The 25,732-nt window shown below is 44.0% G+C and overlaps 1 protein-coding gene across 7 annotated transcripts in view; it reads left to right on the top strand.

The window, feature by feature from the left end:
* GARRE1 (granule associated Rac and RHOG effector 1) overlaps positions 1 to 25,732 on the top strand; it is a 102,147-nt gene that overhangs the window by 56,982 nt on the left and 19,433 nt on the right. For all 7 annotated transcript variants that reach the window (XM_066242120.1, XM_066242123.1, XM_066242124.1 and 4 more), the window contains 6 exons: positions 8,145 to 8,354; positions 13,423 to 13,563; positions 13,747 to 13,842; positions 13,971 to 14,132; positions 15,052 to 15,210; positions 19,821 to 19,918. In XM_066242120.1, coding sequence (XP_066098217.1) covers positions 8,145 to 8,354; positions 13,423 to 13,563; positions 13,747 to 13,842; positions 13,971 to 14,132; positions 15,052 to 15,210; positions 19,821 to 19,918 — 866 coding nt within the window. The remainder of the gene's footprint in view (positions 1 to 8,144; positions 8,355 to 13,422; positions 13,564 to 13,746; positions 13,843 to 13,970; positions 14,133 to 15,051; positions 15,211 to 19,820; positions 19,919 to 25,732) is intronic.

Below are 25,732 nucleotides of genomic sequence, written 5' to 3'. Positions count from 1 at the left end.
CACTGCAAATGCCAACCAGAGAGAGAGGATGAAAAATATAGTTAAGACCCTGGACCAATGTTGCTAAATTGTGTTTGTTTTTAGAATTTTAGCAATTATGTCTTTCAGTGAAGACTTCTCTTAGTTATATCTCTTAGTATAAGTTCCACAGTTTCCTTTCTAGTATTTCATCTTAAAATTATTAAGTAGTTTATATTCTAGGTGCTATAATGAAATAATATTTAAAAGTTTTTTCTATATTATAGAAACACATCAACAAAAAGAATTTCCTAAACTCTAGTAGGCTCCCAGACCATATACTGTCTAGGTAACTTAAATGTATTTTTATCCTTGCCCTATTTAAACCCAAAGTATTAATTTGCTTGTTTACTATAATTAATGTGCACCTAGTTACCTTTAATTGCGTTTAACTTTTTCATGTCCTGGATGATACTTTATAATTATCCTTATTAGTTATGTTAAGATTCATAGCAGTATAGCTGAAACACAAAATTTTTTATATGTGTTGGCATGGTAATAAAAAAACTTTTTTTTTTTTTTGAGAGAGAGACAGGAAGGGAGAGAGATGAGAAGCGTCAACTCATAGTTGTGTTACTTTAGTTGTTCATTGATTGCTTCTCATATGTGTCTTGACAGTGGGTGTGGGAGGGCTCATGCGTAGCCAGTGACTTTGGGATCATGTTGATAATCCCGCACTCATGGTTGTGATCCCACATTCAAGCTGGTGATTTTGAACCTAGGGCCTCAGTGTTCTAGGTCGACACTCTGTCCACTGCGCCACCATCCGTCAGGTAAATTTTTGATGTTTGTATTTTATTTTGCAAAGCAGGCCGTAAAACAGAACACACAACATGATTTAGTTTTTCCAGAAACCATCTACAGGTACTATGTAGGCTGTATAGGAAACATGTATTCAGTGGTTATTCTGTATAATAATATTTGGTACATTTATTTGTTTATATAGCTGATCTTCCCCCCGCCCCTAATTTATTTGCAGTGAATATATATTACTGACATAAAATAAAAGGTGTTTTGGCATGTGAAGTAGTTCGGAAGCCATCTGTTGATACTTTTACCAGCGGTAAAGCAGCATGTCCAGGGGCAGAATGTGATTTTTGTCTGAATGATTAGCATTTGGTATTGGCTCAGCCGCCCTTGGGCATGTGTTAGCTTTCTTTCCATTCCTTGTTCTTTCTCCTAAATATAGCATGGCAGTTTCTTTATGTTCTAGGTTAATACTGACTGCAGAGAGATCTTTGTAATTGTTTTGGTTGTTGTTTTTCTATTTTTAATTAATATATTTTTTTAAAGAGGCAGGGAGAGAGAGCTGCTCCTATATGTGCCCTGACCAGAGAATCGAACCAGCAACTTTCCTGTTCCAGGATGACGCTCCAATCAACTGAGCTATCTGGCCAGGGCTTATTTTTATTGATTTTTAGAGAGACAGAAAGAGGAAGGGAGAGAGAGAGGAGGAGGAAGAGAAGCATTCATTTGTTATTCCACTCAGTCATGCATTCTTTGGTTGTTTCCCGAGTGTGTCCTGAACAGGAATCGATCCTACAACTTAGTTGTTTCGGAATGAGACTTTTAACCCACTGAGCTAACTGGCCAGTGACACTTTTTTTTTTTTATTTTTTTATTTTTAATTTTTGTTGTGTGTGTGACAGAGAGAGAGACAGAGAGAGGGACAGATAGGGACAGACAGGCAGGTAGAGAGATGAGAAGCATCAGTTCTTCGTTGCAGCACGTTAGATGTTCATTGATTGCTTTCTCATATGTGCCTTGACCACGGGCCTTCAGCAGACCGAGTAACCCTTTGCTCGAGCCAGTGATTTTGGGTCCAAGCTAGTGAGCCTTGCTCAAATCTGATGAGCCCGCGCTCAAGCTAGCGACCTCGGGATTTCAAACCTGAGACCTCTGTGTCCCAGTCCGATGCCCTATCCACTGTGCCACCACCTGGTCAGGCTGCTTTTTTATTTTTATTTTTTAATTTTTTGTATTTTTCTGAAGCTGGAAATGGGAGAGATAGACTCCCGCATGTGCCCGACCGGGATCCACCCGGCATGCCCACCAGGGGGCGACACTCTGCCCACCAGGGGGCGATGCTCTGCCCCTCTGGGGTGTCACTCTGTTGCGACCAGAGCCACTCTAGCGCCTGGGGCAGAGGCCAAGGAGCCATCCCCAGCGCCCGGGCCATCTTTGCTCCAATGGAGCTTCGCTGCAGGAGGGGAAGAGAGAGAGACAGAGAGGAAGGAGAGGGGGAGGGGTGGAGAAGCAGATGGGCGCTTCTCCTGTGTGCCCTGGCCGGGAATCGAACTTGGGACTCCTGCACGCCAGGCCGACACTCTACCACTGAGCCAACCAGCCAGGGCCTGCTTTTTTATTTTTAAATATTTAAACAGTAATCATTTTTTTTTAGGTCAGACTGTGCATATTAGTTTCCATAAGTTGGTTTTTACATTTTCATACTGTAACTGAATCTTCATAAGGCACTCTCCACAGTCCAGGCAAGGACTGCATTCTCTGTCTCTCTGGAGACGCATTTAGGTCTTTGTATCACATTCTGGTCTTTTTGTTAGGTCATTGTGTAATGACTCTGAAACTGTCATAAGAACAAAAGAACAAGGTTTAGGACATTTGGAAACAAATGTAATGTTTAAGGTGTAAGTAAGGATTGAAGAGAAAGAAATGATTGAATGACTTTGAAATTTCCAATAAAAACAACCAATTCAAGGCCCTGGCCAGCCGGCTCAGTGGATGGAGCATCAGCCTGGCATGAGGATGTCACGGTTTCAATCTTCAGTCAGGGCACGTAGGAGAAGTGACTGTCTGCTTCTCTTTCCCTCTCACTCCCTGTTCTGTCTCTCTTTCCCTCCCTCTCCCCGTTCTTTCTCTCTTCCCCTCTTGCAGTCAGTGCTTGATTGGTCTGAGCATTGGCCTCAGGTGCTGAGGATAGCTCACTTGGTCCGAGCGTCAGCCTCAGGTGCTGAGGGTAGCTCGGTTGATTCGAGCATTAGCCATAGACGGTGGTTGCTGGGTGGATCCTGGTTGGGGCACATGCAGGAGTTTGTCTATCTCCCCTCCTCACTTGAAAAAAAAATTTTTTTAAAGCAGTTCAATCCACTCTAGACTTTAAAACTGATGGGAAATAAATGCTGCAATCCCTAAAAATGTTTGACACTGACATATGTGAAAGTTTTACTTCATTGTGCAGGGATGTGAAAAAGACATTAAGTGAGATTGAGCAGAAAATAGTGAGACATTGTGTGTATTGATGTGAAGATCACAAGGTGTGCTGGGAGATAAGGTGGCCTTGCGCACTCCGTGATTCCAATGTGCAGCTATTAAGGGCTGAGTTGTGTCCCAGCTCTAGGAGAAGAATAATGAAAAACAAATTTTGAAATATTCTAGGAAATAGAGTTAAGTCAGTACTCAAAAACTAGGATGGATGTGGAAAGGATGGTCTTTAGGGGCTCATAATAGGATGACATTAAATTAAAACCTGTGTTAAGGCCCTGGTCGGTTGGCTCAGCGGTAGAGCGTCGGTCTGGCGTGCAGGAGTCCCGGGTTCGATTCCCGGCCAGGGCACACAGGAGAGGCGCCCATTTGCTTCTCCACCCCTCCCCCTCTCCTTCCTCTCTGTCTCTCTCTTCCCCTCCTGCAGCGAAGCTCAATTGGAGCAAAGATGGCCTGGGCGCTGGGGATGGCTCTGTGGCCTCTGCCTCAGGCGCTAGAATGGCTCTGGATGCAACAGAGCGACGCCCCAGAGGGGCAAAGCATCGCCCCCTGGTGGGCATGCCGGGTGGATCCCAGTCGGGCGCATGTGGGAGTCTGACTGCCTCCCCGTTTCTAGCTTCAGAAAAATGAGAAAAAACAACAACAACAAAAAAACCCTGTGTTAATACAAAAATTATCTAAAAGAAAAGGTTTTCTGATTATATCCATGAACACAACACCCTTAGCAGCCATGGTGCGTATACAGGAGAATAGGAAAGTGAATCAATACCTTTTCCCTTCACCATCAGTGATTCCCAAAAAGATACTTTCATTTTGGTAGATCCTTGATTGCTGTTTATAATCCAAAATGTTCCTTGAAGGCACAAGGGGCAGGGTCATTGGTTGTCCTCAGGAATTAGGCCTTTCTGAGGAATTTAAGTTACACCAAAAGCTTTCTCCTAAAGCAGAAGTCTTATAATGGCCTGTTGTTACCTGAAATTCCATCAACTTAGGATGCACTGGGATGAATAGATTTACCTTTTTTTTTTTTTTTTTTTCATTTTTCTGAAGCTGGAAACGGGGAGAGACAGTCAGACAGACTCCCGCATGCGCCCGACCGGGATCCACCCAGCACACCCACCAGGGGCGAAGCTCTGCCCACCAGGGGGCGATGTTCTGCCCCCTCTGGGGCGTCGCCATGTTGCGACCAGAGCCACTCTAGCGCCTGAGGCAGAGGCCACAGAGCCATCCCCAGCGCCGGGCCATCTTTGCTCCAATGGAGCCTTGGCTGCGGGAGGGGAAGAGAGAGACAGAGAGGAAAGCGCGGCGGAGGGGTGGAGAAGCAAATGGGCGCTTCTCCTGTGTGCCCTGGCCGGGAATCGAATCCGGGTCCTCCGCACGCTAGGCCGACGCTCTACCGCTGAGCCAACCGGCCAGGGCTTTTTTTTTTTTTAAGTGACAGAAGGGAGATAGTGAGACAAACTCCCACATGTGCCTCAACTGGGATCCACCTGGCAACCCTTGTCTGGAGCCAGAGCTCAAATCAGCCAAGCTATTTTTAGTGCCTGAGGCTGATGCACTTGGGCCAACTGAGTTATCCTCAATGCCCAGGTCTGATGCTCGAACCAATCCTGAGGGAGGGGGAGAGGAGGGGCAGAGAAAGCAGATGGGTGCTTCTCTTGTGTGCCCTGACCTGGAATCGAACCCAGAACATCCATACGCTGGGCTGATGCTCTATCCACTAAGCCAACCCCAGGGCCTGGATTTACTTTTATTTTAATGCCAATTCCAAGGATAAGATTAAATCCAGTTTCTTTATAATTTTTAAATGAGACTGACGTGTTGAAAGACTGGACAAATGTTTTCGGGTTTGGAATTCCTCAAGAGTTATGAGAACCTGCTTTTTTTTTTTTTTTCATTTTTCTGAAGCTGGAAACAGGGAGAGACAGTCAGACAGACTCCCGCATGCGCCCGACCGGGATCCACCCGGCACGCCCACCAGGGGCGACGCTCTGCCCACCAGGGGGCGATGCTCTGCCCATCCTGGGCGTCGCCATGTTGCGACCAGAGCCACTCTAGCGCCTGAGGCAGAGGCCACAGAGCCATCCCCAGCGCCCGGGCCATCTTTGCTCCAATGGAGCCTTGGCTGCGGGAGGGGAAGAGAGAGACAGAGAGGAAAGCGCGGCGGAGGGGTGGAGAAGCAAATGGGCGCTTCTCCTGTGTGCCCTGGCCGGGAATCGAACCCGGGTCCTCCGCACGCTAGGCCGACGCTCTACCGCTGAGCCAACCGGCCAGGGCGAGAACCTGCTTTTTTTTTCCCAAGTACCTTGTGCATTCCCCTATTTATTATTGGTTTGTCCTGTCAGTCTTACTATTATTCTCTGCTGTGGAGATCTGTGGAGTTCATAAATTTTGAGACTCGTGCCACACAGGAGTGCCACAGGCCTCCCCACTTGTTACTCTTGCCCCAGTCCCTTTCTCACTGACAGAGAAGACCGAGCCGCGCTTCTCAGTCTCCATTCCTACCACAACATCTGACACTGTGGAGGATGTCAGGGTTCCTATTCTCTTCTTAGTAGCCACCCACTATTGTGGCTATGTCCTGGGTCTTGTCGTAGGGAGACAGAGCAGCCTTGTGGTCAGACACAGCCTTTGGAGTCAAACAGACCTGGCATTGGATCTCTACTGCACCACTTACTATCTGCTTGACATTGGACCAAGTTTCTTTCTCTCTGTAAGCCTTGGTGGTATCATCTGTAAATGGATGAATTGCTGTTGCCCCACAGTCACTTCATTGCATATAAAATGCTTGGTATGGGTAAAGCCCTCAATAAATGGTAGTTGTTCATAGAGCTGTAACTATAGCTCCACTGACATTTTAAACTCAGATGTCTCTCTTTGACCACTCCACTCATCCGTTTCCCCAGCTTGCCACATCTATTCCACGACCTCACTGACTCCCACAGGGCAGGAAACTCACCATGTGAAAAACAGCTGCCCACTTCCCTGGGGTCACACACTTTCAAATTCATACCTGTAGATACAATCTGTATTTCCTTCCAGATTTCTCAGGAAGACCCCAAGGACTAGCCTGTCCCGGGGTCAAGCAGGGTGGGGTCTGTTAGAGCAGGGGAGCTAGGCGAAGACAGAAGATGTTGTAGAGAAAAGATGGGTAGAGGCAGGCTGGTGGTTGAGCTTTATCCTCTCAGGAGAAGGTGCTGTTTATATATGTTTTTTTATGCAAACTTTTAGAGCAGATACTCTGTGAAATGACTTTTTAAAGGTCCAGATTAACTGTTGGTTTGATTGGCTTTTGATGAATTGTTTACAACAGTGGTCCCCAACCCCCGGGCTGCGGACCGGCATCGGTCCATGGGCTATTTGGTACCGGTCCACAGAGAAAGAATAAATAACTTACATTATTTCCATTTTATTTATATTTAAGTCTGAAAGATGTTTTATTTTTAAAAAATGACCAGATTCCCTCTGTTACATCTGTCTAAGACTCACTCTTGACGCTTGTCTTGATCATGTGATACATTTATCCGTTCCACCCTAAAGGCCGGTCTGTGAAAATATTTTCTGACATTAAACTGGTCCGTGGCCCAAAACGGTTGGGGACCACTGGTTTACAACACAAATATTTTGTCACAGACATGTTTGGATTAATGCTCCGTGCATTATGGGTAGGAGGAGGGAAGTGCTGAGTTCTTGTTCTCATTGGTCCTTATACATAGCAAAGAAATTTAGATTCAATGATTCATCCAAGGTCAAACATGTAATAGGTAATGGGGACAACATACCAAATGTCTGCCTTTTAAAACTGTGCAGCATCTCTCCCGCCACTCACTCCTCCAGCAGCACCCTCCTCCTTCCACCATTCTACCACTCAACAGTAAGAGGAGACTCCCAACCCGTCCTGCCAGTGACTCGCACTGTTGTCAAATTTGGTATGGTCAAAACAACTGTAAAAAATTAGGGGAAAATGCCACTGATCTGGAGGGTCTCTGCTCAAGTTGCTTTGCAAGTGATAAGTTCTTGCTCTCCTTTAAAGGAAAAGAAATATTGTAGTAATTATAGAGAGTTAATGTAGCTGGGGTAATACAAGCAAGCAAATTGGGACCAGCAAGGTCAGAGAACAGCGTTAGCCAGTGCCAGAGGCTTGCAGATAAATACACAGTTCTATTTTAAAATATTTGTGGTATGTAGTATTTTTAGTATATCCATTATTAAAATTACATATTAATGGTATATGTTAAGATAATATGATGTATATAGAATTTTTAAGATGAATTTCCTAATTTAATGGACTACTCCATCAACCAACCAACTACTAATCTGGATCAGGTGAGGGTTTCTCCTGTACTAACATGGAGTTGTCCAGTAGGTTTTGTTGACTCCCAGAAGACTGGTCTGTCAGCTTTGTTTCATAAGACTAGAAATATGACATACAATTATGTTAATGACTAGTACCAAAATAACCTGTATCTTTGGATTCCATTTCCAATGGATGTCTTGTTATAGTCATACTGACACTTCAGATTTTTAATCATCTCCCTTCTGAATACTGTGTAGACATAATTGGAATTTTGGGTTGCTCTGGTTTAGCTGGAGCTGAAAGACAATCAGGGTTGATGTGAGCACAGTCCAGATGAGGGGAGTGGAGAACAGGAATGGAGGAGGCTAGGTGAGAAGTTGAAAGGCCCATTTGAACCTTGAGGCTTGCTATTTGGTTAACTTGTAGTTATTAAGGTTCAAAGATGAGAATAAAGGCAAATCTTTCTGAAGCCTGGTGACATTTTGACTTTATATAATTTCAGATTTCCAGTTAGTTGTTACCTTCTACGCAAATCAAGGGCTGAGAATTTATTGCACTAATGCAGTAGCAACCCATAACCTAAAAATGCCTGGCTCTCTTGTTTTCACAGGTGTTGGGGCGATGTTTCCTTACTGTGGTGCAGGTCCATTTCCAGTTTTTGACCCAGGCATTACAGAAGGTCCAGCCAGTGGCTCACTCTTGCTTTGCTGAGGCGGTTGTGCCTGAAAAAAAGAACAGTAGCCGTGGCGGCAGCTTACCGGGCATGGGCCACACGTCTGAACTGGAGGAAGCTGTGCGATCCTGGCGCGGGGCTGCTGAGGTAACCCTAACTTTGGGAGATGGCTGCCTTATGTTCAAACAGGAGAGGCCTTTGCCTGTTGGTTCTTAAAGAGCCTTTTTATTTAGAAATGTGCGTTTTAAACTGTTACCAGTAGCTTGTTCACTGATTTAACAGTGACTGTCTGTAAATGCCCACTTTGTGTCAGGCGTGCACAGGCACCGGGGTAACCGCCTTTACTCACAGCCTCCTTGGAGAAAGGGCTTATACAATCCCATTACGGGGCTGTGATGGAGATGGATGAGAACCAGAGGAAGGGGCCTGCCTCCAAGTGGATCTGTGTGGCAGAGCTCTGAGAGAGAGGAACCAGGGAGAAAATGCTAGAGCCTCAGTCTGTAAAGACAGGCTGGAGCTGGCTGCAGAGGGTAAGCAGTCAGCCAGTCATTCATTTTTGTGTTGTTCTGCTGCATTTATATTTCTTTTTAATTTCCTTTCAATTTTTTCTCTGTTTCCTTATTTTGGTCTCTCTTTTGTGTTAAGGGCTTTTCTTGGTGTTTTTCAGAGCAGCCCTGAAATGCTAATTGGGGGTCAGGTATGAGAGTGGGACCCATTGCTTTATGGCAGGTAGCTGGGGAGTGGGGTGTGGACCTTTATCTTGTCATCTCACAGTCCTGCATGTCCTCCTGCCTACGGGCTTCAGTCCTTTGATCGTGCAGCTCACACACATACACTTAGTACCTGGCTCACAGCCTTCTCCACTCCACCTGTTGGCATCATTCTTGCTAGGAATCAGCCTACATGAGGCTTCCTAGTGGTCCCTTGACCTTTTCCTTCACCCGCTCAGCCTGCCCAGGCCTTTCTGCCTCCCTCACTTCGCCTCCAGCTAGTGGCGGTATGCTGAGAAGATAGAATCCATCTGGCAGCAGCCCTTCGTCTTCACATCACCAGAATGGCACCCCTCCCCCTATCAGACCCCCTCTCTTCCTTCCCCGTCACTGTAGTGGAGTAGGTGTCCTCTCCTCCTGGCCAGGGCCTGCCCTGTCCCCACCCTTCAAAGCTTCTGTGGTGGGACCCAGTGGTTTTTCCCAATCAGCATGCTCCCACCAGCACAGAAACATGCTTACAAACCCAAAAGTCCGCCCTGCCCTGCCCTATTTCTCTGCTCTTTCCATAGCCAATTTCTTATAATAGTCCACTTCACCTTTTATTCATTCTAAAATATATGATCATGAAACATTTCAAGCGTATAGGAATTGTCATACATAATCTTACTTTTAGCTTCGTCAAATGAATTTTTACCACATTTGCTTTATACCTTTTATTTTTCAGAGAAAAATATTATTACAAATTCAGATGGATCTTCTTTGTACCTCTCCTCTATCTTATTCACATTCCTTCCTCTCTAGAGATAACCTGTTTTGAATGAGGCATTTGTGACTACATGCATACTTTTATATTTTTACTTTATATTCATTGTGATGCCGTTAGCCATGGCCAGGCAGGTTCACACTGGATTCGGGCAGACGGTCGAGGGACTGCGGAACCGGAAAGCTTAGGGTCATTCCTGTTTATTAGAGTCTCAACGGCAGATGAGCACACAGGCAGGAGAAAACTACTTCTCACAGCAGCAGGTGAGCAAAGAGCAAAATCACCCCTCATGACAACAGGCCGAGCAAACAGGAAAATTACCCTTCACGATGGCAGGCAAGTGATCCTCCAAAGGCCCCTCACAGTGGCTGGCAAGCAATCCATCCTGAGGGCAAGCACCTGTAGCCTTACATAGGCTACATACATGTGGCTCTGACATGTGCTGATGCACTAATCATGCAAAGTACAAGCAAGCAAGTCTGGCACAGCGTTTTCCCAACATGCATGTATTCACAAATAGTATAAGATTTTATTTTATACAGTATGGAACTTTATACGAATGGCATCATTTGGCTCCCTGAGCTCTGGCTTCCACTCCTATACAAGAACATGCCTTCTCTTGTCAAGGTCGCTGCTGCCTTCTGTGTTGCCAGATCCAGGGAACACTTTGACTCCATGGAGCAGTTCACAGCAATCTGAGCACTTGGAAACCTTCTCTGTGGCATGTCTGAATCAGGCGTTCTGAGTTACCCTTTGCCTCTCAGGCTGTTCTTTTCATTTGCTTTGCTAGCTTCTCCTCTTCAACACATGAATGTGAGTTTCTCAATGCTCAATTCTAGCTGCCTTTCCCTCTAGGGAGTCTCCATTTAGTCTTGGGACTTCAAAAACTGCCTGTGTCCTGGGGGCTCTCAAATGTGTGTGACGAGTCTACTTCTCCTGTGGGCTCCAGGTACCTGTATTCAGCTTCGGCTCACCTCACATATCCAGGTGGCTCAGGCTTAACTTTTCCCCACAAACCTGCCCGTCCCCAATCTCTCGCTTGCTTGGAGGTGGTGCCATTCCACCTGGGTCATTCATGCAGGAAGCCCGAGCTTTATGCTTCATCTTTTCTGTCATGTTGACATTTAGTCCATGGAAAGGCTTACAGGCCCCACCTCCAAAATAGTATCCCAGACCTGTCCCTTTCTTTCCATGTCCACTGTCACCACCCTGGTTCATTACTCTCTCCTAACACCTTTGGTAGCTGGACTCCTTTCTCCCTTTCTTGACTGGACATCCTTCATCTCTTTCAATTTTAAAATTGGATGTTGTACCCCATTTCCTTAGGGTAAAATGTGGGCCCTTCACCTAGTCCTATATAGTCTGGCTGCTGCCTTGCTCACCAGCCTTATCTGTGGCCACTGTCTGGTTGCTCATTATATTCTAATGTTGTTTTTTTCTTTTAGCATGCACACGCATGAGAGAGACACAGACAGACAGAAAGGGAGAGAGATGAAGAGCATCAACTCATAGTTGCAGCTCCTTAGTTATTCATGGATTGCTTTCTCATACATGCTGAGCCAGAGACCCCTTCCTTAAGCCAGCAACCATGGGGTCATGTCTATGATTCCACGCTTAAACCGGCAACTTCTCGCTCAAGCTGGTGAGCCTGTGCTCAAGCCAAATGAGACTGCTCTCAAATCATGACCTTGGGATTTCAAACCTGCGTCCTCAGGGCCCCAGGTCGATACTCTATCTGCTGTGCCACCACCTGGTCAGGTGTGGGTTCTAGTTTCTTTGCTGACACATTTCTGCCACACAACACTTCTTTTGACAGCTTCTTTCTCTGTCTTCAGCTTTCAGTCTAGATCAGGGGTAGTCAACTTTTTTATACCTACCACCCACTTTTGTATCTCTGTTAGTAGTAAAATTTTCTAACCACCCGCCAGTTCCACAGTAATGGTGATTTATAAAGTAGGGAAGTAACTTTACTTTATAAAATTTATAAAGCAGAGTTACAGCAAGTTAAAGCATATAATAATAATTACTAAGTATTTTATGTCAGATTTTTGCTAAGTTTGGCAGAATAAATCTTTATAAAAACAACTTACTATAGTTAAATCTATCTTTTTATTTATACTTTGGTTGCTCCGCTACTGCCCACCATGAAAGCTGGAATGCCCTCTAGTGGGCGGTAGGGACCAGATTGGCTACCACTGGGCTAGATGCTGATTTCTCAGTATCTAGAGTGCTCCCGTTACAGTTCTTGGTTTCCTTCTGTGTGTTTTTCACCATTTTAATTTTTAAATGTTCTATTTGTTTGCTTTTTTTGCCCATGAGGCTGTCAGCTCCAAGATGGTAGGTACCACATTTTGTGCTTCACTTTGTCCAGTGACACCTAACAATACCATGTGGGCTACATATTTGACTGAAAGATTCTTAGAGACTGAAATGGTTTTAAACTGGGACTAGCAGGGTTCAGGGAATGGTTGGAGTGAGAAACATATATACTTTGTTAAGCTTTGGAACTTGATAACATTATAGTTGCTAGTTACTTTCCCTTAGCCCTGCAGTTTGGGTAAACATTCAAACCACAGCCTGACCTGCAGTGGCACAGTGGATAAACTGTAGAGCTGGAGCACTGTGGTTGCCAGTCCTGCACCCCAGGCTTGCCCGATCGATGCACGTGAGAGGCAGCTATGAGCTGATGCTTCCCACTCTGGCCTCCCTCTACATTTCTCTCTCTAAAATCAATAAATAAAATCTTTAAAAAACAAAACAGAAAACCCTACACTAGAAGAACAAAAATTATCTGTTAAAAAATGTTATTTGTTTCACAAATATTGTTGCAACAAAAATAAACATTGGAGAATTAAAGGAGGGTTCATCCTGAAGCCCTCCTCCCTTCTAATAAATCAAATACAAATTTTTCTGTATCCTCTAGTCTTGAACCCTAAGTATAAATAACTTATATTTTAATTTATTTAATTTTTTAGATTTTATTTATTCATTTTTATTAGAGAGAGAGGGGAGAGAGAGAGAGAGGGATAGATAGAGAGAGAACAGGGGGAGGAGCAGGAAGCATCAACTCCCATATGTGCCTTGACCAGGCAAGCCCAGGGTTTTGAACCGGCGACCTCAGCATTCCAGATCGATGCTTTATCCACTGCGCCACCACAGGTCAGGCCAAAATAACTTAACATTTTTATCACCAGACATAGATTAATTTTTTCTCATTTATGTAGTCTTCATAAACCTATTTAATAACTGAACAATGAGTATTTAATTTTTCTGTGCATATTTCAGAAGCTCTATTTTTCCTTTAATGTTCCAATGTATTTTTTTTTCTTGTTCTCTGTTGGTGTGACTTTTTACTTCGGTGTATAGGAATACCCAGCCATATTCTTTTTTTTTATTCTGGAAACTCCAAATGCCAATATTTTAGGTTTTCTGTTTTTTTAAAGCAGAGAAATTTTAAATGCAAATATTTTTTATGTATAAAAAGTAAATAATAGGCAAGGAAGTCTTTTTTTCCTACAGTTTCTTAAGTAAGGTAGCACTATGTTGAGTTAGCTTTTCTTCAGGGTACTTGATTTAGTCTTTCAAAATCCTGGCTGCCCATTTAGTACTATGAACAATCCAGAATGTCAGGTTTATATCTGATGCTGAGATGATTTCTTGCTTTATTTCAGCTATTCGTTTTTTTAAATTTTGCTAGTATCTGTATAGCATCCTTCTTTACCTACCAGTAACTATGTTGCAGGCAACGTCTAGACTAAGAGAAAGAGGCTGCGATGGCCGCCTGGCAGGAATTGAAGTTCAACAACTCTTCTGTTCTCAAAGTGCAGCAATTCCTGAGCACCAGCTAAAAGAACTGAACATAAAAATTGACAGTGCTTTGCAAGTAAGTTTTTCAGAACTGGCACAGTAGTACCGAGGGATAGGGACAAGGAAGGGAGTTAAAGGTAAGATAGTAGTCCCTTAAGTGTTTTTAACACTATAGAAATTTAAATTGTCTATTTTCATTGGATTTCTTCATTTTATAATCTATGTAATCTTGATTCTTGAAAACAATTTTTTTTTTCAGGCATATAAAATAGCTCTGGAAAGCTTAGGCCACTGTGAATATGCAATGAAAGCTGGTTTCCACTTGAATCCAAAGGCAATTGAAGCCAGCTTGCAGGTATGCTTTTCTTTCTGGTAGCTCTTGGGAGCTGCAGCATGGCAGTCTCTGTACCAAGTGAACCTGCGTCTCGGCGGAGAAGCTGTGGGTCACCTCTTCTCTCCCATGCCTCCCTCTTCCTCTTCCAGGGCTGCTGCTGCGAGGCAGAAGCACAGCAGACGGGGCGGGGGCAGACCCCCCCGCAGCCCATGCAGTGCGAGCTTCCCACCGTCCCTGTGCAGATCGGAGCGCACTTCCTGAAGGGGGTCTCCTTCAACGAGTCAGCCGCTGACAATCTGAAACTTAAGACGGTAGCTTTCCTTGGGGTTCCACCAACCCGGGTGTGAACACGAATATAGAGTTCTTAAGGAAGCTTGAGGGCTTGTAAAGAATATAGATTGAAAAAAACCGAAGTTAAGGCAGGAGGCAATTAATCTTTCTCAGTAAACCGGTATCTAAAAGCAGACTGTGGTGACTTTTTTTATATGAGACAACCTGCCAATTAGTTTTATTTATGATTTTGTTCAAATGTTTAGTGTAAAGGGTTTTGAAAGTACACTATAACATATGTTTCTGATAATATTTCAGTGGACTTTTATGAAAAAATAAAGAGGAGAAATTTTGTCATAATACAGCTATAATTATGATAATTGTGGAGCATCAGGTGTGCCAGGCATTTCACATGCATTGTCTCTTCATGCTCATGCTCACCACGAGTACACTCCACTTCCCATTGGAGAGAAAGAGGAACTGAGGGCCAAGGTCACACAGCTAGAAAGTAGCAGGCTGGAATGTGAGCTTATGGGATCTGTTTGCAGAGCCTGCATACCTGACCACTTGGTCATCCAAAATAAAGTTGAGGTTTTCATGATTTTGTCTCCTTATTTAGAGGGATTCTGAATTCAACATTCCTCAGCCAGTTTGCATTAGCAGATTGCTAAATACAGCTATATTTTGTGCTTGTATAGAAATACCTGTGTGTATTAATGCATGTGTATTCATATCTAACCACTGACTGTATAAGATTGAGAAAATATCTGAGTTAAATATTTAACTACTTAAGAAGTTAAATTTCAAAAAAAAAGTTAAATTTCATTACTTGGGGTACTTAAACTAAATGCTTTTATTTTGAGGACTGTTGTGTATCTATGAATGCATTTCGATCTACAAATTTTAGAACCTTGTATGGTTTTATTTTGAGAGATGAACTCTCTTGTTATCAATCTATAGCATACAATGTTACAGCTGATCAAGGAAGCAGGCTGCTATAACGGAATCACACCACGGGACGATTTTCCTGTAACTGAAGTACTGAACCAGGTGTGCCCATCCACATGGCGGGGTGCCTGTAAGACTGCTGTGCAGCTGCTCTTTGGCCAAGCTGGACTGGTGAGTAATATGTGATGGATGGGAGAGAGAGTAGGAGAGAGTAGAGACAGGCGATGTTTCCAGCATCGCCTGGATGTGGTATAGGCATGTGTGAAAATACGGAATAATTTGAAGTTCTTTAGTGCTACAGAGTTTAGACAGGATAGAAAAAATAAAGGAAGAGCAGTGTTAAAAAAGCTTTTATATTTTTTTTATAGATTGATAATATGTATTTTCAGGGAACCTAGTTGCAAAATGATGTTGCAGGCTTTCCTCATTTTAACCCTTTGAGTAGTACGAATATTCATGTACGTCCTCTTGCCTCCTGACCATCCAGACTATGATCGTACATGTGTAAGGCAATGTTAAAAAGACAAATGTAGGCCCTGGCCGGTTGGCTCAGCGGTAGAGCGTCGGCCTAGCGTGCGGAGGACCCGGGTTTGATTCCCGGCCAGGGCACACAGGAGAAGCGCCCACTTGCTTCTCCACCCCTCCGCCGCGCTTTCCCTCTCTGTCTCTCTCTTCCCCTCCCGCAGCCAAGGCTCCATTGGAACAAAGATGGCCCGGGCGCTGGGGATGGCTCTGTGGCCTCTGCCCCAGGCACTAGAGTGGCTCTGGTCGCAACATGGCGACGCCCAGGATGGGCAGAGCATCGCCCCCTGGTGGGCAGAGCGTCGCCCCTGGTGGGCGTGCCGGGTGGATCCCGGTCGGGCGCATGCGGGAGTCTGTCTGACTGTCTCTCCCTGTTTCCAGCTTCAGAAAAATGAAAAAAAAAAAAAAAGTAAAAAAAAAAAAAAAAAAAAAAAAAAAGAAAAATGTAGCCCTGGCCGGTTGGCTCAGTGGTAGAGCGTCGGCCTGGCGTGCGGGGGACCCGGGTTCGATTCCCAGCCAGGGCACATAGGAGAAGCGCCCATTTGCTTCTCCACTCCCCCCTCCTTCCTCTCTGTCTCTCTCCTCCCCTCCCGCAGCCAAGGCTCCATTGGAGCAAAGATGGCCCGGGCGCTGGGGATGGCTCCTTGGCCTCTGCCCCAGGCGCTAGAGTGGCTCTGGTCATGGCAGAGGGAGCCCCAGAGGGGCAGAGCATCGCCCCCTGGTGGGCAGAGCGTCGCCCTGGGCATGCCAGGTGGATCCCAGTCGGGCGCATGCGAGAGTCTGTCTGACTGTCTCTCCCTGTTTCCAGCTTCAGAAAAATACAAAAAATAAAAAATAAAAAGACAAATGTGTACTCTTCTTGTTTCCATAAATTGGTTTTCAGACAAACATGATTTTAAGTTAATAAAACTGGAACTGGAACTAATTTCATTTTTTGAATAAAAAACACTCCTGGGGATCAGTGAGCATGAAAAAACTCATTACTCAAAGAGTTAAGGAAACCATTATTTTAGTATGATTTGATAGAATCCTTAACCTGACCTGACTACTCTGCAGTCACAGTGGGTGTCTTTCTGTTGCTCAAACATGCCAAGCTTCTATCTGTTGTAGGCCTCTGCACTTGCTGCTGCTTTTACCTGAGAATACTCCTCTCTCATTATCATAGAAGTCACTTCTCCTAACATCAGCTTAGATGTCACCTCTGAGAGACCTCAGTGGTGTAAGTAATGCCCCTCCTTATTCAGTCACTTTGTATCCCAGCTGTTTCCTTCTTAGCAGTAAAATAACAATATCAACTCAAAAATAAGTTGGTCTTCATGCGGAGGACCCGGGTTCGATTTCCGGCCAGGGCACACAGGAGAAGCGCCCATTTGCTTCTCCACCCCTCCGCCGCGCTTTCCTCTCTGTCTCTCTCTTCCCCTCCCGCAGCCAAGGCTCCATTGGAGCAAAGATGGCCCGGGCACTGGGGATGGCTCTGTGGCCTCTGCCTCAGGCGCTAGAGTGGCTCTGGTCGCAACATGGCGACGCCCAGGATGGGCAGAGCATCGCCCCCTGGTGGGCAGAGCATCGCCCCTGGTGGGCGTGCCGGGTGGATCCCGGTCGGGTGCATGCGGGAGTCTGTCTGACTGTCTCTCCCTGTTTCCAGCTTCAGAAAAAAAAATGAAAAAAAAAAAAAAGTTGGTCTTTATCACCTTTGGTGCTAAGAGTAACTTTTGCCAGAGTTGGATGGGGCGAGGGGTGAGTATCTGAAGTTGCCGTTTAACTTTTTTTTTTTTTTTTTCTTTACAGGGACAGAGAGAGAGAGGATAGATAGGGACAGACAGACAGGAACAGAGAGAGATGAGAAGCATCAATCATTAGTTTTTTCGTTGTGACACCTTAGTTGTTCATTGATTGCTTTCTCATATGTGCCTTGACTGTGGGCCTTCAGCAGACCAAGTAACCCCTTGCTGGGGCCAGTGACCTTGGGTTCAAGCTGGTGAGCATTTTTTATTTTGCTCAAGCCAGATGAGCCCATGCTCAAGCTGGCGACCTCGGGGTCTCTAACCTGGGTCCTCGGCATCCCAGTCCAATGCTCTATCCACTGTGCCACCGCCTGGTCAGGCTGCCATTTAACTTTTTATTTGATACCACTGACCCATATACCCTTATGTATTTGATTGTACATTCTAGAATTAAATGACTGCCTTTTGAAAAGATAATGCATTTTAGTCAGAGGTGAAAGGAAGCTAATTAGAAATTAAGAAAATGAAAGAACTGTTTCTTAGTCTAATTCCTACTTTATGAAAGCAGTTGTTGGGGGTGGGTAGTGTCTTTTTATCTCATGTGGGTGAAGACTCAGTTGGCTGAGGTCAGGAAGCTGCTGCCTTGTACAGGAGCCTGTCCACGGTGGTGAGTTACACTTCCTTGAGGATCTGTTTTTTAGTATAGCAACCCCTCAGAAGCATAAACTGGAGACTCCCTGCTGAAGAGCCCACTGTCTTTAGGAGATTGAGCTGTACTCTCAAAGACCTAACTGAAACTAGGAGAACCGGGGCAATAAGTTTTCCAGAAAGGGGTGTGCAAAGTAAGGCAGAAGGATATACAGACTATTCAGGGAAAACACTGTAGGTTTTAAAGTTCCATGTTACTCAAAGATCAGGAACTTCTTCCTAGATTCCTACCCCTTGACCCCAGGGCACCTTTGTACATGGCTAACAAAGAACCTTTAGATTATGGTTTGGGGGACAGGAGGAAAGAGGAAACACCTGCCCGGTCCAACAATGGCTATTACTTGGACAGGAAGTATTTTCCAAAGGACAATGCAGACCAGCTGTGGAAACTGTTTACAGCCATAGAAATTAGCTCCATTACAGGCTGAGTTTGGAATCAAAATAACTCTGCATGGCTTTATCTCGTATGGTATGTTATAGATTTAATTTTAAAGTGTTTTGTGATTTTTATTTTTTTTTCTTTAATCAGTGAGAGGAGGGGAGGCAGTGATAAACTCCTGCATGTGCCCTGACCAGGATCCATCTGGCAAACCCACTAGGATGGTGGTCTGCCTATCTGAAGTGTTACTCCGCAACTGAGCTTTTCTTAGAGCCTGAGGCGGAGGCCATGGAGCTATGGCGCCTGGGGCCAACTCACTCCAATTGAGCCAATGGCTGCAGGAGTGGTAGAGAGAGAGAAGCCAGAAGGGGAGTGTGGAAAAGCAGATGAGCGCTTCTCCTGTGTGCCCTGACCGGAAATCAAACCCAGGACATCCACACACTGGGCTGACACTCTACCACTGGGCCAACAGGCCAGGGCCTATTTATTTTCTTAAAATTCTTTTAGTTATTTGAAAATATATTCATAATTTCATCAAACTCTAATTATGTAGGATACTATATCATCTGTGTAATAGCAAAGACTGTCCTACAAATAAGAGGAAATCATTGAAGGAAGGATTGGTTCTTTATCTTAAGTAGTTCTGTTTTTATTTGATGGTTGAGAATCAAACAATCTTTTAAAAAGCTTCATCCATTTCTGGCTTGTATGCAGTTATTACAAATGGGCCTTTCTGAAGCATTGGTTTGATTTTTTGTGGCATATTTACTTCTTTCAAATGCATAAATTTTAAAAATACTAAAATTAAGCCTGACCAGGCGATGGCGCTGTGGATAGAGCGTCGGACTGGGACATGGAGAACCCAGGTTCAAAACCCCAACGTCGTCAGCTTGAGCACAGGCTCATCTGGTTTGAGCAAGGTTCACCAGCTTTACCCCAAAGTCACTGGCTTGAGCAAGGGGTCTCTTGGGGCTGCTGTAGCCCACTCTTTCAAGGCACATATGAGAAAGCAATCAATGAGCAACTAAGGTGTCACAACAAAGAATTGATGCTTTTCATCTCTCTCCCTTCCTGTGTGTGTGTCCCTATCTGTCCCTCTCTCTGACTATCTTTGTCTCTGTCACACACACACACACACACACACACAAAATAAAATAAAATAAAGGAAACAAAGTAATTCCTGACATTTATAGTTTGGAAGAAGTGCCACTAGTGCTTGCAAACTTCAGCACATCCTGCACATGGAAGGTGATTTCTGTTTATTGAAATATTACTGTGCCGTCATCTCTAGTATCTACTGTTCTCTCCATGGGGCTCCCGACTCACCTCTTCCTTGCTGGGGGAATAGTTCTTGCCAGGGTCACTTGGCATTGATAGGTTCATGTGTTAGATTTGTTTGTGATTATTTTCTCTCTGAATGCTGATTGTTATTTTTGTTTCTTTCTTAGGTGGTAGTTGACACGGCACAGATAGAAAATAAAGAAGCCTATGCCCCCCAAATCAGTTTAGAAGGCTCCAGAATCGTGGTTCAAGTTCCATCCACATGGTAATGCGACTCTTACATTAACAGAAGCCTAAGCTCTGATAGAAGTTTGCATGTCTTTGAAAAGATTGCTCTGTGGGGACAAACCCCATACTAGCTGGCAGGACACATCTGCTTATGCGGGTTTTGGGCAGTGGCAGTGTGTTAGTGCCAGGTCATGATTATTGATCCGAGAGGCCAAGGTGCCTGAAGTCAAGTCTCACCAACCAGTAATGTAACTAAACTGTTACATACTCATGAATTACAATGAACAATATTATCTTTTCTTGTTACTGTATCCACAGTTTTTAAACAGAGTATATAATTTTCTCTATGTCACTCAGAGTTTCTGTAAAACTGAGTTCAGAAATAGAATTCCTTTTCTCCTATGTCTGTTCCAGCAACAGCCCTGATCTTAACTTCATGTCATTGCATACCCAATGTCATTGCAAATCAAGGGACAGACTGAACCTTTTTTATTTTAAATTCTCACCAAAAATTAGGGGATATTTTATAGTTTTATATTCATTTTGAAAATATTCCCTAATTTTTGTGAGCAGTAAACTTAATTATATTTGTAAATTTTGGTAAAGTATTCTTAATTTATTAAAATAAAAGCTATAAATCAGTAAGAAAATGGGTGAGGTACATTGACAGGTAAATCAGAAGGTATATAGTCAACAAACACTTGAAGAGAATGTGTAACCTCACCTAATAAAGAAAGGAAAACTATCCCTGGCTGCATAGCTTAGTTGGTTAGAGTGTTGGCCCTATACACCTGCTGCAAAAGGTTGCAGGTGCAGCCTGACCAGGCGGTGGCACAGTGGATAGATTGTTGGACTGGGGTGCAGAGGACCCAGGTTTGAAACCCCAAGGTTGCTGGCTTGAGCGCGGGCTCATCCAGCTTGAGTGCAGAGTCTCTGGCTTGAGTGTAGGATTATAGACATGACCCTATGGTTGCTGGCTTGAGCCCAAAGGTCACTGGCTTGAAGCCCAAGGTCACTGGCATGAGCCCAGGGTTGCTGGCTTGAGTGAGGCGTCACTCCCTCTGCTGTAGCGCCCCCCCCCCCCAGTAAAGGCTCATATGGGAGAGCAATCAATCATCAACTAAGGAGGTGCAACAAAGAGCTGCAACAAGGAATTAATGCTTCTCATCTCTCCCTTCCTGTTTGTCCCTATCTGTTTCTTTTTCTCTGCCTGTCTCTGTCACACACACACAAAAAAAGTTGTGGGTTCAATCCCCGGTCAGGGCATATACAGGAACAGATTGATGTTTCTGTCCCTCTCTCTCTCCCTTCCTCTCTCTCTAAAATCAATAAATTTTAAAAAATTAAAAAGCGAAAGTAAGGAGCTTGACTGGTGGTGGTGCAGTGGATAGAGCATCAACCCTGGATGCTGAGATCCCAGATTTGAAACCTTGAGGTTGCCAGGTTGAGCACGGGGTAGCCGGCTTGAGTGTGAGATCTCAGCCTGATCCAGTGGTTGCTAGCTTGAGCCCAAAGGTCACTGGCTTGAAACCCAAGATCCAGAGGTGGATTTTACGGCATTCCCTGGGCCCTGAGTTCTGAAGAACTCCACAAAACCCCAGCTTTATACTTTTTTCTAATGTAAGGGACCCGATATTTTCTTCTACACCCAGTGCCTCAACCAACCTTAATCATCCTCTGCCAAAATCACTGGCTTGAGCACAAGGTTGCTGGCTTGGCTGGAGCGACCACCCACCCACCCCCATTAAGGCACATGTGAAAAAGCGATCAATGAACAACTCAAGTACCACAACTATGAGTTGATGGCTCTCATCTCTCTCCCTTCCTGTCTCTCTTGCTAAAAAAAAAAAAAAGAAAGAAAGAAAGAAAGAAAGAAAGAAAGAAAGAAAGAAAGAAAGAAAGAAAGAAAGAGTAAAGAAACAATACGATGCTATTTTGCCCATCATGTTAAATTGTTTTAGAATAATAATACTATATTTGGGCCAGACTAAACAAAAACAGGTACAGAAGGTGTTGAATAAATCACACAGCCTTTCTGGAGGGCAGTTTAGTATATCCGAGACATAAAATAACAGGATATGAGCTCAGCAGTTCCACAGTTCTACCTGTAGGGATTTATCCTGATGGTGTCCATACAAATTCAGCTATAAGGATCAACATCATAGCTTTATCAGTAAACAGCAAAAATTAAGCATATATTGGAAGACTTTCACTATTAAAATTATAATTTGAATGAATATTTAACTAGACAGAAAATATTTAAAGCATTTAGATAGGAATAGGTAGAGATAGCAAGAACAGTGGCACTGTTGGTGCCTATATGGGCTGAAGTGAGAGTTGGGTGATGCAAATTGTATTAAAACCATTTCTTCTTGGAATGTTAAGGTCCAGTGGTAGATTCTGCCCAAAGTTTTAGAACTGGTTGCTGTATCAAGTAGGAGTTGGCAGTTCACTTTATGTCCCAAAATCTCCCATCTATGAGTTTCTTCCCCCCCAAAATTTTTAAATTATTCAGATGGTTTACTGTTTCCTGAAATGAATAGTAATTTATATATATTTATATTTTATTCCTATCAGACAATAAGTTCTTTTTATTTCATATCAAAGTTTTGTACCCCAAACTGGTTCTCTGATGATTATCATGCTAGCAGAGGAAATTTGAAGGAATAACAAATGGCGTAACATAACAGACGTGCAATACATAAGGCATAAAAGGTACAGCTTGACCCTGGGCTTTTCCCTTAGAATAATTCCTTCCATAAATAAGACTACTTTTTACATGTAGACTAATCCTATAACTGGTCGTAGATCACAGGGAATATTAAGGACATAGCTTAAGCAAGCTGTTCTACATTTTTTTTGTAATCTGTTGTCACCCCAGACCACAAAATACATTCTCCAAGTGGATGCTTAGGTTAGATTGATCCCTTAAAAAGATTTTCTGAGGCTTAGAATATAAATCACATAACTGCTTACAGCAGCAATAATCATTTCAAAAATGACTAAAACAAACTTTTAATCTTATTTTTATTTTACTTTATGGATTGATTTTAGAGAGAAGGGAAGAGGAAGAGGGAAGAGGGGAGAGAGAAAGAGAGAAAAAGAGAGAGAAACATCAATTTGTTGTTCTATTTATTCATGCATTCATTGGTTGACTCTCATATGTTCCCTGACCAGGGATTGAACCTGCAACCTTGGCGTATGGGGACAACACTCTAACCAACAGAGTTACCCAGCCAGGGCATATCAAACAAATTTAAAACTTTTCTGTAAGAGTTTTATGTTCCCAAATTCTTAATTTGTTTTCCCTTTCAAGTTCTTATTGAAAAATATTGAATTTAGCTCAGAATCTCATTTTGAAGAAAACAGTTTGAAATTTTTTATTACTGGGTGAATTTAAACAGCTGGTTCTGAAATTTTTAACACTAGTTAACTTTCAAAACTCTGATTTCCTTTGTAATTCATTGTACCTCTGTGAAAGACTTGAGCTGTGAGTCCTTGGAGAGGCTCCCTCTGCTGGTTGCTTTTGGTAAAAATACAAAGGTTTCGTTTCTTTCTTTCTTTCTTTCTTTCTTTCTTTCCTTCCTTCCTTCCTTCCTTCCTTCCTTCCTTCCTTCCTTCCTTCCTTCCTTCCTTCCTTCCTTTCTTTCCTTTCTTTCCAGAGGCAGAAAGGAAAAGAGAGAGAGAGAGAGAGAGAGAGAGAGAAACATCATTTTGTTGTTCCGCTTATCTCTGCATTCATTGGTTGATTCCTATATGTACCCTGACTGGGGATTGAACCCACAACCTCATCATGTCAGGATCATGTGCTAAACAACTGAGCTACCCAGCCAGGCTTTGTTGTTTCTTTCAAATGAAAAATATGTGCCTGTCGAGACAAACTCAAACAGAAGTGATTACTTTCCTCCACCTTCCAGAAAATGAAATTGTTAGTAAAGCCATTCAAGAATTTGTTATATCATTTGCTGCCAGATGTTTTTCTTTAAATAAAGTAATACTTTACTTAGATTTTTAAACTGTCATACTTAAACAACCCATTTTTCTTTCAACAAATACTTAATAAATACCTATTATGTGACAGACACAGCCTGGGCTCTGGAAGTTTAATCATGAGCAAGAAAGACAGGGTCCCTGTTCCTGACTGAGCTAACTTTGTAATGGGGACGGGAAGAGGAAAAAAACCTGATAAGCGTAAGAGTTCAGTTCAAACACTGGCAAATGTGTGAAGGGCATAAGAGTAGAGTGATATCATATGATAGAGAATAACTGGGGTCAAGATGCGTAAGGGAGGCTATTTTGGATGAGGAGGTCGGTTATGAAGGGCCTCTTTGAGGATGTGACATTTAGGAGGAGCTGGCTGTGCAGAGAGTAGATGGGGAAAGTGTTCCAGGGAGAAGGAACAGCCAAAGCCTGAGGAGTGAACGAGCGTGGCTGGCGAGATGTGGTAGGTGACGGTGAAGGGGGCAGGGGTGGCGGCTCATAGAAGCCAAGACTTGCAGGGTCCCTAAGAGACTTGGATTTTTATCTAAGAACAGGTAAAAGGTTTTAAGCAAGTCTGAGTGACCTGTGAAAAGAATGGATTCAGTCCCTTAAGGGGATTGCTCTCAAAGACTGATGAATAAAATTAAAATGCCAACTTGTTGATTTCCAGAAAGAAATTATTGTCACCAGGAACTGTAGTACTTCTTTCTGCATGACGAGCTAATGTTCTCCTTGTGGGCAAACATGTGACCAGCTAAATCACAAGCAGGAGTTGGCTCGGGAGCATAGAGCAAATGTGCCTTGATAATCTGCCATTCCAGGCTGAGAACTTGGTGCGTTCTCAGCCAGGTCCACTGGCCATGATTCTCTCCCGGGAGTCCAGGGGCTAGTAGGGCACAGTCAGAGCTGCCTGGTTGTTTTCTTCAGTATTCCTGAAACTGGCCAGCTCACAATCTCACTGGTATATTTCTTCTCATGCCAAAGTCACGTTGGAGAGTGCTGCTGTCTTCTTAGGGTGGTTTCGCAAATGTTACTCTCACCATTTAACTCCCGGAGTACCCAAGAACAGACAACAACCTTCTGGTTTTCCCTCTCAGGAAAGGCCTCTTGGTGAAGATGCCCTGCATGAGCAGTGGGGACCTGAGTGGTGGGAAGTAACTCGCAGGAGAGCAGTCTGGGAGAACGCAGCAACAAGAGCAAAAGTCCTGAGATGTGGGGAAACCCAACATATTCAGGGAGTGAGGTGAATGGAAGTGGCAGTGAAGAGAGGAGTGACCAGAGAGAGTCAGGAGGGGCCAGGTCACAAAGAACCTTGAGGGCTGTGTTGAGGGGTTTAGACTGTATTTCAGTCATGATTAGATACCAGTAGAGAATTTGAAATGGGAGTGATGTGTTCGGATTTGTGCTGCAGGGGCTCTCTTTGGCTGCTGTGTGGAGGGTGGGCCTTGGAGGGACCAGAGAGGAGAAAAGGAGACCAACTGAGTGTTGGTCCTGAGATACAGATGGTGGTGGTATGTTGTTGAAGAAGAGCAGTAATAAAAGATAGTGCCTGATCAGGCAGTGACACAATGGATAGAGTGTTGGCTTAGGATGTGGAGAACCCAAGTACAAAACCCCACGGTCGCTGGCTTGAGCCTTAAGGTCACTGGCTTAAAGCCCGAGGTCGCTGTCTTGAAGCCCAAGGTTGCTGGGTTGAGCCCAAGGTCACTGGCTTGAGCAAGGGATCACTTGCTCTGCTGTAGCCCCCCAATCAAGGCACATATGAGAAAGCAATTAATGAACTGCTTCATTAGGTGCCGCAATGAAGAACTGATGCTTCTCTTCTCACTCCCTTCCTGCCTATCTGTCCCTCTCTCTGTCTCTGTCACCA

Source organism: Saccopteryx bilineata, chromosome 9 (genome assembly GCF_036850765.1).
Source record: "Saccopteryx bilineata isolate mSacBil1 chromosome 9, mSacBil1_pri_phased_curated, whole genome shotgun sequence".
NCBI classification, from domain to species: domain Eukaryota; kingdom Metazoa; phylum Chordata; class Mammalia; order Chiroptera; family Emballonuridae; genus Saccopteryx; species Saccopteryx bilineata.
This window is presented reverse-complemented; position numbering and strand designations above follow the sequence as displayed.